Genomic DNA, 12042 nt, shown 5'->3' with positions numbered 1-12042 from the left:
TTTTATCCTCAGGTTCATATGGAACTTTGTGTTTTTCAGTTTGTGTATGTTGCCTCTTAGCCTGTTGCTAGGCACTGTTGAAAGGAGTGTGGCCCCATCCTCTGACACCTGTCTGTAAAATCTTTGTACATGTGGATAAGATCCCCTCTGAGTCTTCTCCAGGCTAAAGAGGCCCAGGGCTCTCAGCCTTTTTGCATAAGAAATGCTCCAGTTCTCCAATCATCTTTGTATCTTATTCTTCGCAGAAGGATGTCACATTGTTCAAGCATGATTTCCCCTTGGTGAATCCATGTTGACTATTCCTGACTATTCTTTTCCTCCATGTGTTTATATATGATATTCAGGATGAGTTGTTCCATCACCTTTCCAGGGATGGAGGTGAGGCTGATTTGCCTGTGGTTTCCTGGATCTTCTTTCTTGCCCTGTTTGAAGACTGGAGTGGTATTAGCTTTTCTTCAATCCTCAGGAACTTTTCCTGTTTTCCATGTCCTTTCAAATTTGGAGAGAGGCCTAGCAATAACATCTTCTAAAGCCCTCAGCACTCCTGGGTGAATCCCTCCTGGGCTCATGAATTTGGGGGTGTTAGGTTTGCTTAACCTTATCCTCAGTGAAGGGAAAGCCCCCAGTGTCTGGGATTCTTGGGGCCCAGCCTTAGCAGTAAGAAGCAAAGGCATTCCGTAACTCTGCTTTCTCTGTATCCTTTGTCACCTACTTCATTTGGCAGTGACCCACATTTTCCTTTTGCTACTGATATCCTTGAAGAAGCCCCTCTTGTTGTCCTTGATATYCCTTGTCAGATTTCATTCCAAGTGTGCCTTTCTTTTTCTTGACACATACCTGCCATACTCTGACAATATTCCTATACTCTTCCCAAGTGACCTGGCCCTTTTTTCACGGAAGTTTTTCTGTAAACTTCCTTCTTCTGTCTGAAATTTGCCATAATGCCTTGCCCATCCATGCAGGTCWCCAGCCCCCTTTGCTTGATGTCTTATTAACGGGGATATCCTGATCTTCAGCATAGAGGAAGTGCTACTTGAACATTAACTGTCTCTTTGGACTTACCCTACCTTCTAGAGATAAAACCTATGAGATTCCTCCAGGCAGGCCCTTGAAGATGCCGGAGTTATTTTTCCTGAAGTCCAGGGCTATAATCCTTCTTACTGCCATGCTTTCTCCATGTAGGATCCTGAACTCCACCATTTCATGGACACTGCAGTCAAGGCCTGCCCTCAGCCTTCACACACCCAACCAGTCCTTTGTTAATACMAGATCCAGCAGCATATCTCTCCTTATGGGCTTCCTCACCACCTGTGTCAAAGTTACCAGTGCTCTGCAGGAACCTCCCGGGCTCCCATGTGCCAAGCTGTGATRCATTTCCAGCAGCTGTTGGGGTGGTTATGACAATCATGGGCCTGTGATGGTGGCGGCTGCTTCCTCCTGTCTGTGGAAGGCCTCATCTGCTTCCTTTTACTTATGAGGTGGCCTGTGGTAAACACCCATAACACTGTCACCCATCTTAGCCTATCTTTAATTCTTATGCATAAGCTCTTGGCTCCTTCTTCATCCACCCCTAGGCAAAGTCTGATAACATTTTAGTTGTTGTCTTGCATAAAGAGAACTCCACCACCTTGCTGGCCTCTTTCCTAAAACATATGTAACCATCCATTGGCAGTACTTCAGTTATGCAAACCATCCCACTATCTCTGTAATTACAGTGAGATCATGGCCCTGCAAGTGCACACTAATTCTAATCTTTACTGTTTCTACAGGTTTGCCTGGTAGAGGTATCAAATTTATTAGTGTAGAATTCCCAGGAGTCCTTTTGAGTCCAGTAAGGGAGCCTCAGAAAGCTCCTATGTACAAAATAGTGATGGGAAAAATTCATTGACTTTTCTMTGCATTTTTGTAACTTTAGTGCTATAAAACCACTAATGAAAGTATTTGAGTTGCACTAGTATGGGCAGATTGTTTTAAGGATAAAGAAATGGAATCTCTATTATTCAGAACTCTTGCTCAGTTCTAGGTATTTATTCTAGGGTGTTTTAGGTTACTGCAAAGGAAAAAATCATAAGATTTTAAAACTCTTTTTAAATACTAAAGTGGTTCGATTGCTTTTCCTACTCTTGCAGTGTTCAGTTACAAAGCTGATTTGGTTGAAATTTTGCTCAGAAAAGGTCAATCTGAAAGAGAAAAAGTATTTTGGTAGATTTTTAGCCTGGGTGATTACTGTTTACAATAACAATGAGTAATTGAAAGTAATAATGGTATCAGCCATATCTGTAGTACAAATAAGTAACTTGTGGTTTTTGTCTTCTTTTTTTTTCTTTCTTTTCATTGTTTATGTTTTTTGGGGTTTTTTTCCTCMCCAATTTTTAAGCCTATGGAAAAGTGTTCCTAGTGAGGAAAGTAAGCGGCCATGATGCTGGAAAACTGTATGCCATGAAAGTACTGAAGAAAGCAACAATAGTTCAAAAAGCCAAAACAACTGAGCACACAAGGACAGAAAGACAAGTCTTGGAGCACATTAGGCAATCACCATTTTTGGTCACGTTACATTATGCCTTCCAGACAGATACAAAGCTTCATCTCATTTTAGGTGAGTAGTCTTCAGGATTCAAGTCTTATGAAAAGAAAGTTTATCTCAATGTTTTGTAAGGTTTTTTTAATGTGGTCTTAAGTATACTGTGCTTGGAAATTGCATGAGAGAGCATAGGAAGTAAAATGCCGTTCATATGCAACAGTGTCTGTGTTTGTGGTTTTCCTGTTTGAGCTTCAGTGTGCTACTCTGACTTGTGGGGGGGTAGTGGTTATCTGAGACTTACGTGCAGCAAAAAATGTACACGTGTGTTCATCAATGACCTGGAATCATTTGCTGCCAATACGTTTTGTTATGAAATAATTTGATCTTTGAGTATTGATATACTGCATATTTAAATTTTTGGGTGTTAACAAACAATCCAAAACCACACATTTCAGTGCTGAAAGTAGAGTCTTTTTCATGAGGTTTGGTACTACCTTAATTATAGAAATATCTTAAACTTTGAGATTAGCAGCACTTTCAGTGTTTGGTGTGTGAGGTGTATTTGTAAGAAAATTGCCAGCAGTTTTTAAAACCTTCTTTCTTAGAGTATTTTAAAAGAACTGTAAAGTGAATGATTAATTTAAGGTTTGGGTTCATAATACACTTCTCCAGTTAATTGTTTGAAGAAGTAAATTGTCCTTTGATTGAAGTGTGAGTTTTGCATTCCTTTTTGTTCATAACTTCAACATTTTAACCTTTATTAACAGRCTGATTTACATTAAATTATCAAAATTTTATTACCGTTAAATGAATTGCACGTCTAGATGTCAGTTCTTAGAAAGGTGTTCTATGCACTTATCTTAGTTTCATATGCAACAGAAATAATAAATATGAGGAACTCAATTGGATTATTCACTAGATTTCTTTTGAAAATCAAAGCTGAAAATTATGATATGGTTTCTTGCAAATTCTTCTGATTAGGATGTTAAAGAAATACATGAAAGATTGTCAGAAGTAGAGTTARAAATATATTGATGGCTTTGTGATTCCTTGATAGTAGCTGTTAATAATTAAGGTTTTGAAATGCATATTGGATTTAAAGTTACTGATTAATAATTTGGAAAAAAATGAAATATTAAATKAGATGAAATGTGAAAATTTATTATAAATATTTTAATATCATTCTATAAGTCCAGATTTTTTTTGCTAGAATGCAGCTTAGATCCCATTACAAATATTTAAAAAACAAAGAGGGGAAACCAAACCCCCCCCTCAAACCTGAGATAGATGTAATTGCCTAAAAAAATACATAGTGGGGGGATATTTAGGTGATAAGGATAATTAGAAGGCCATAAAAGCCTCATGTATGAAAGAAAATTAAAAGCTTGATATTATAGTCTCACAAGAGTCAAAAATGAGTGAACCCAGTAGTTCTGAAGAACATTGCATAGCAGATCGTGCAGACTGGGCACATGTCCACCATAATACAATGTTGAAGTGATGTTTGAAGCAAGTTCATAGCTCACATACAATTGCAGGCTTTTGCTTTGTCTCCTTTTTCATAAGTTCTACATCCATTTTCAGCATATCTGTTGGAGCCGAGAAGATTCTTTTTTCCTTCATTATCAGCAGAAAATAGGAATAATTAGTYAAAAAAACTGCTTTTAATGACTGTCTGTAACACTGAAAATTACTCTTACTTAACTTGACATAAACCTACTTCAGAGATCAACTGGGCTTCATACCCTCCCTGAGGGAAAAAACCCCRAACTGTTCATTACAAGTTTTTCATGTCTTATTATCTAAGTCTGTATAAATCASTTCAATTTAGTTTTGAAATTTAAGTGTTTTAAGTGTTGAGGCTTCTGAATTTTGGGAGAAACCAGTATCTGGCATGCTTGGCTGAATTTGGTGTGAGAGCAATCTGCCATTTTAGTTTTAAGAGGTTTTAGAATTGGAGCCTCAGTGCAATATTTAGTACAGTTCATCATGCTGTCAGATTTCATAGCTATATGAATTTAGACTGAATCAAGTGCAGACATGCAGATGCATTTTTGCCAGATTTCCAGGAAATGAGGTTGGGAATTGATTCAGTTTTTTATTTTGGCTTTAAGCTATATTGAAGAAACAAAGTGATGTATCCATGTGAGTACCATCAATTCTATACAAAGCTTGTCACGCAAGGTTAACCTTTAATACTTTAAAAAGGGTTTAACAGTCTGAACTGTCAGGTGGAGTTTATACTGAAGCGACTAGGAATTTTTTTTCCCATTGTGTCAGTGATACATTTAATCCAAAAATTTAAACACTTKTCGTTTCATTGGGCTGCGGTTAGTGTTACAACCTGCATAGAATTAACTCCTTGTGCCACTCTCTTCAGCTTTGGTTTGGATCTGGCACAGTCCTTAGAACAACATCTGGCAATTCAGTGCTTACCTTGTACTAAGTTATGGCTAGTTCTGGCTAGAAATACCATACCATAAAAAATTTGTTTCTGTTACCTTTTCCTACATGCCGAAATTTTTTTAGAAGAAAGAAGCAATTGTAAAATGTGGGTTATTTAAACTTCATTAAATCCTTTTCATCTGCTTACTGGTCTAGGTAAATAATTCCTCTCACATTTTTTTTATTCCACTAACATTGRTTCTCAGAGAGAGAACTGGAGAACTGAAAAGTGGAGAGAGATCAGTATGCCTGTAATTTGTATATATGTGTTCTCCTTCAAACTATTAACGTAAAATAGGATTGGACCCCTTTCATGGATTTATGTCTTATACCAGTGAATGTATGGAAACTATATTCAAGAAAATACTGAGAAAGATGTTGTGGGGTGTGTTCCCTGCTCTGTATATATTGACCTCAAATACAGTAATGGGGACTGTGAGGTGGCAAATTAATGGCTGCAATGTACACTGCTAGTGTAACAGTTCTAAAATATGTCTGTGTTACAGTGGAGCTCTGTTGTAATAATTCCTTTTCTTTCCTTTACTGTGGGAAAGTCCTTGTGTCATAGCCTGCAAAGAATCAAAGTGTGGTTTCCATGAGGGAGTGTATGTGGAAATAATCTCCTTCAGTAAGTTTTGCTATCAAGATTTCCCTTGTAAAGGGAAAATTTTATAGTTGTCCAGAGTTGACTATTTCCCCTAATACCTCTTTTATGAATTGCCTTTATTTATGTCAATTTGCCTTGTTGCTCATCAGAGTATTTCAGAAGTTTACAAGGGTCCTGTTTGTAGATATAATTTGTACTTCTTTCTTTTCATATTCTTAAATAACTAAAAGACTGATTTAGTGAAAAACCCCATCTATATAATTTAGGAATAATTGTGGCTTTTTTATGGTTTTGCTGCTTATTCARAAGTGAGTCTTGTTCTTCCCTCAGTCCTCCAAGAAAGAAAGAGTATTGTACAGTATGATGAAATACTAATGAATTACAATAAAGTAAAAGCATCTGATGGTAGAATTGTTACTAAATAGCTTATAAAGTACCTAATAATATTCCAATAAGAGAACAAAATCGTTGGAAAGTGAAAATATAGGTTTCTTTGTTCTGTTTTTTAGACTATATAAATGGAGGAGAATTGTTTACTCATCTTTCACACAGAGAGAGATTCTCAGAAAACGAGGTGCAAATTTACATTGGAGAAATTGTTTTGGCACTTGAACATCTCCACAAGGTAAAGTAACTTTAAACTGTTGCTCATATTGAGGACTTACAGCTGTATTCTTTTTGTATCATATAAAGTTAGTAAGGAGAACTGGTTTAGATTGTTTTAAATTGAAAGTAATTTATCTGGCAATGGGACATTAGTTATATAATTAGAAATAATTTGCAATGAAGTGTCCCTTCTGGTGTACCAGATTACAGCTATAAATTTTTGTTTGCAGGGTGAAGAGCAGTGTTATTGACAGATGATCTGTTAATTTTTAGTACTCTTTTTGAAAGGGTGTATGTCAGTAAAACTAATTTGTTGTGATCATGAACAAGTCTTGGGTTGTATTGTTCAGTTGTCCTTGTTTCTACACAACTGAGTAGTAGAGTTCTAGCACAACTGTRGACATGAAAAGCGTCACAGTCCCCAAAAGTAGTAAGTAGATKTGTAGACTATTACAAAGCATGTATTTATGTTCTATGTCTAGAACATAAAAGAGAAGCATGCATTTTCATTCTTAATGTAAGCTGAACTGAGATCTGCACTCAACAGCAAATATTCAGGGGTTATAAAGTTAGATCACTTTTAGATTCTGGGGTTACGTAACAKGTCTTTTAAATTTTAAGACATTAATACACAGTGTAATTTCTGAGAATTTTTATGTAATTTTTAAATTGTTTCTACAAAGGCTTTTAAAAATTGTCTTTTTTGAGATGCAACTTTTGTGTATCAGATTATCTTAGTAATGGGAATTTTGGTAGCTTCACATTTAAATGCATTCAGCAATATCTTCTTGATGTGGTTACATATTTGGAAATACATTTTCTTATATTCTGTTTGCAGTTGGGGATTATATATCGGGATATAAAACTCGAGAATATTCTCCTCGATTCTGATGGCCATGTGGTGCTGACAGACTTTGGCCTAAGTAAGGAGTTTCTTACTGATGAGGTGAGTATATTTGGTTCTCCAGTAAGTGTAGATAGAATTKAGCAACATGACAAAGTCTCATTGAAATCCTAAAAACATTTGAGAAGGGTGGAAARCCTGCGTACCGGACTCCTACATCTTAGAACAAAATCTAGCTGTCTGTGTTACTAAGGTTTTCAGTTTATTGGTTTTAGGCCTGCCAGTGTTGTCATCCATATTTGTTTTAGTTTTCCCTGAAAAACTTTCAAAAACTTTCAGCAGAAACTTTTTCTGCTGCCCTTGACATGAAAAGGGGCAGACCTGCTTAAGTCTGTCACTTACATTTTCTTTTTCAGATTCTTTTTTAAAAAATGCTTGACTGTGCTATTTTTTTSCAATGACTAGGCAAATGGTATGCTATGACTCCTCTTTATGCTAATAATAATTAATGTATTATTATCTTGTCTTTTTCTCATGTCCTTGTGTCACTTTTAATAAGCTTAATTGCAAGCTTTTAGGATAAAAGCTTATCTCTTGTTAAATACGTTCACAGTACCTAACACAGTGATCTCTGACTGTTTTTGTTAGCTGTTAATTATTTGTAAGGTGCAGTTCTATCTCCCTATCTAAAATCTCTGTTTTAGATTTCAGAGAGTCAAAATTGTGCAGGATTTTACTTCTGAGAGAATTTTAAAGTGGTTGCTTTTTGGCTTTCACATTAGCTATCAGAGGTATTGAAATCTGGGACTGCAGATCCAAAAGTCTTTGTTAGAAGCAGTAGAAGGGTTTTCTAAAAATAGATAGCAGGTAGTTTCCTCTAGAATATTTGCATTTCAAATGGAGTMTGGTAGGATTTAGGAGGGGCCATTTTAAAAGATACGAAATTTTATCTTTCTGAAGTAGGGAAATAGTAGAGATAATGTCAGTATATTCCTTTTAAGTTACAGCATGAAACCAAGAGGACATTCGACTGGGATGAGAAGGGATTAGCAGCAGATTGCCACACCAGTGCCAGAGATTAAGTACAGACAGATGCAGTTTTCATCAGGAAAGAATGGTAGTAAAAGGTGTGGCTAGGGAGAGTGGGACCTGCTTAGAGCTGTGAGAAAAACTGCTGAGCACAAGTGTCAAAGTAAAGTAGTGGCATTACTGCACTGATGGGAGAGAAAAGGAGCAGTCCCTCAGCCTCTGAGCCAAAGCTGAATGAAGGCTAAATCTTCACTGTGTTAAGAATGTCATAATGAATCAGAACTTTAAAGTCTCAAAATAATTGTTTTGAGGCCATCTCATCTATGCTCACCTTTGGTATGTCATTTACAAACAGTGCAAGGGAAGGGTAGGAGTTGGATAGGCATCAGAGATGTCTGTTTGCTTTATCCATGCTCTAAATTGGATTCCTCTTCAGTCATTAAATAAAGCAGTCTTGCTCCTTGGTCATTTAATGTTGGTTCTACTGACTCTAATCCATTCTGTTTTCAGTATATACCTCAGAAACATGTTCATTTAACTATATATTTTCTTTTATTCTCTTTCGTCTTCCCTGTAAAACATCTCAACATTTCTCATGTTTCTTTTTACAAATAAGGTAATTGCACTTGTATTGTTTGCTTTCAGRATCTAAGAAATTGTCAGCACTTCTAGTAAAGTTAATGTGTGCTATTGTAATTTAGCTACTGAATTTAAACACGGTTAAATGACCCATTTACACATATAAATTGATGTTTCATATTGTATTTTCTGTAGACAATTGAGCTACTACTAGAACACTCAAAATGCATTGCAATAGATACTTAATTAGTGCTTCTGAACCAATGTGAAGGTAGACCTGTTGTCTACCTTACAACAGGTAGAATTTGCCTGTATAGCTGCATAGCTTTCTCTCTGTTTTCATGCTCACTCTGGTAGCACTTTTAAATAAAATTGCACAACTGCRTRAGTCAGATAAGGGTGTAGGGTTTGCAGTTTAATCAGAGCAGTGTACTTTTCCTTTCTCTCTCTTTCTTCGCATATCTTTCCTAGTCTACCTGCTTCTTGCAAGAACTTTGCCCTTGAAAGCATACACTTAAGCAAGTGGAATTTATTTTAGTAGCCCCCTCTTTGGACTGGTTTTCTAAAACAAGATATATTTAGGTTACTAAAAATGTATAAAAATTATCRTGGTACAGATGTACTATATTTAGAGTTCTTGTTAGAAAGCCTTCACCATGTATTTATGAATTTTGGATAGTTTTGTAGTTAGGGATGCTTTCTAGAAAACATGATGATTCACTGTTTTTATTATCTCTGCTATAATCTGAATGATTGTTCAAGATTTTCATGTACCTRGGCATGTAATGAATCTAACAGGCCTACAATAATTACAGCACATTGACTATTCAASAGTGAAGAGGTGGGAAGCTGCTTTTCCTAAACACTGTTTGAGTGAAAGGAAACAAATGCATGTTATGTGTAGGAAAACAGAAACCTATTGATTTCTGCCATGTAGCTACTGAAGCATGAACATGAAGAGTGYATTGTCAAGTGTTCTCTCTGTTTTACAGTTATTATGGGAAATGCAAGAATTAAACATCAAAATTAAAGCATTGCAGYTTTTAAGAGCTGTGGAGTATTTTATGCTATTGTTTTGCTGAAACCTGAAATTTGTGTTTTACTGAATCGACAGTGGTGTGCCTTTGTTTCATCTTTAAAATGAAGCAATATGCTTTTATTTAAATGCAAAAAGAAGAAATAACCTGACTAGAATAAAGTCGTTCAACAGAAAGGAATTTTCACATAGGGTAGGTCAGTATTACAGGGTATTTAAGTATGAAATTGCTTTTGATGCAAACTTTATTTAAAAGCTCAGGAAGACCTCCATTTTTACTAGCCTAACCACAGAATGAGATTAGATAAGAGATTAAGAGATTGGAAAAAATTTAGTATTACTTTCTATGGCATTTGTATTCTTAAACCTGTGATGAATTTAAGGCTGGTGTTTGTGATTTTTAAATCTCAACTGAATTGTAAACAAAATAAGGATAAAAAAGACAATTTTATCCGTATGTTTTCATGCATCTCAGTTGAGTGTATAACTGGGGTTCAAAGTAAATTTGCACATGAAATTAATATAAGTAGTTTTTGGGGACATGGTGCATYGGTAGGACTTGAAACTTCTACAGCACTGTTTTGATCATTGCGCAAGTGAAAACACTTCATGTTGCTATTTTTTTGTAAGTCTTGTAATATATTTATCTTTAAAACCGCYAAAACTCTCAGTTTGTTGTTTTGGGGTATTTTTCCATTGTATTTCTTGTGTTTTATCCTTATCTTCTGGACTTGTGGCTTAGGCATATTTTTATCCTTTTACCTCACTAATAGCTGTGCTTCTATGCTGGAATTGTTTTGATTTGGTCAATGTTGGTCTAACCTACACATCAGGTCTGGTCTTGATTTTGATGTGTTTTGCTAAGGTGCTACTTTATTTCTTAAACCTTTATTTCCCCTCATGTTTCCTTTAGTTCTGTAACTACACTAAAAATARTATTTTAGTATACATGGAGATTTTTATGTCTTAGAAAAAATAATAYGAACACATGCATTGAATTACTGGAAAAGTGATATATTTGACCAAGCATAATAATTGTTTTTCTTCTTAATTACATGTAATGAAGTACACTTTCTTTTTAGCGTATAGTGAAGTGCTCAATTCTTCTGCATTGTTACATATCTTCTGCATTAGCTTAAGTTTGTTCCTAAGTTTTACATTTGCTTAATGAAGTTTAAATAACTTCRTGAATACTTAATGTTGTCAGTGTTTCAAACAGTGTGTCTGTGAGTGTACAAATGCCTTGGGAATAAATAATATGAAAGAATTCTGTATGAGGGATGATTGGATTGAAACCTAAAACGGGTGGATGTCTGTCTACTTCTATCTATCTGGTGTGTAGAATTAATAGTTCATATACATTGTTTCTTCATCTTAAAATCTCTATCAGAGTTGCAAATTTAGTTATAACCCTTATAAGCTTTTCACTGTTGAATTGTCTGTTTTCATTTATTTGATGACAGAGTGAACATTTTGTTCTGGAAAGAAAATTAGTATGTAATTTTAAAAGATTTTAAAGGACATTTCATTGAAGGAAAAGTGAATAAATGTAGGTTAGTCCATTATGGGTTTTGGTAAGTGAACTAGGAAGAGATTTGTACACATTCTTAGTGCGGTTTAAAAGTAGCTCAGGACAGAGAGAAGTGACCATGACTTGACTCATTTAGTGCTTTTGGAACTGTCACCTCACATGAGTGTCCTAGTACATTAACTGTGCATTTAACTTTAAAAGACCCTCAAGTGATTAAGTATTGAAGTGATAATGTCTTATCATTGCAATTAGGCAATGCATCCTCTGAACATTGAGCATTCTCATTGAGCAAGTCTCTCCATACTGCAGATGACTTACTACATACACTCATGTTTTAGTTAAAGGATTGTTCAGTGATATAGACATAACAACCAGTTGTAAGGAGTAGATTTACATGTCTGCAAAGAGAAAAGGGTAAACTGAATAGTGGAATTAGTCCACAGAAGTTAACATGGGTTATAGATCTGTCTGGATAATTAGTTTTAGAAAAAGAAATGAAACAATGGCAAAACTTTTTGCTTTGTTTGGTGTACTTCAGTTGGTGATTTTAACTGTCCTGAAATTGAATATTAAGAACATAACAAATACTCTAAAGTCACATCACTGAGCTGGACTATATTAATTGCAAACCAGGTCATCAGTGATCAAATGACTGTTTGAGCCTTTGCCCGGTTTCCGGTTTCCCTTTTCTATGCTTATCCCAAAGAATCTTGTGCTTTTCTAGCATGGACCAGTAATGTGGAAGACCAGAGTATAACATAATTTCTGTCCAGATTTTGATACTGAAATCTTAAAGTGCCATTAAGAAGTTTTGCAAGACAGATCATGATTTCTTTCAATGACT

General features: G+C 35.5%; 1 protein-coding gene across 2 annotated transcripts in view; it reads left to right on the top strand.

The window, feature by feature from the left end:
* Positions 1–12042, top strand: part of RPS6KA5 (ribosomal protein S6 kinase A5) — a 69416-nt gene that overhangs the window by 21261 nt on the left and 36113 nt on the right. Inside the window, exons 3-5 of one of the 2 annotated variants that reach the window (XM_057370588.1) lie at positions 2378–2596; positions 6083–6198; positions 7018–7125. In XM_057370588.1, coding sequence (XP_057226571.1) covers positions 2378–2596; positions 6083–6198; positions 7018–7125 — 443 coding nt within the window. Of the gene's footprint in view, positions 1–2377; positions 2597–6082; positions 6199–7017; positions 7126–12042 lie in introns of those variants that run through there. The other variant, XM_057370589.1, reaches the window with a different exon arrangement.

This window comes from Malurus melanocephalus, unplaced genomic scaffold (genome assembly GCF_030028575.1).
Source record: "Malurus melanocephalus ecotype Western Australia unplaced genomic scaffold, MMel_1.1 scaffold_129, whole genome shotgun sequence".
In the NCBI taxonomy this organism is placed as follows: Eukaryota; Metazoa; Chordata; class Aves; order Passeriformes; family Maluridae; genus Malurus; species Malurus melanocephalus.
This window is presented reverse-complemented; position numbering and strand designations above follow the sequence as displayed.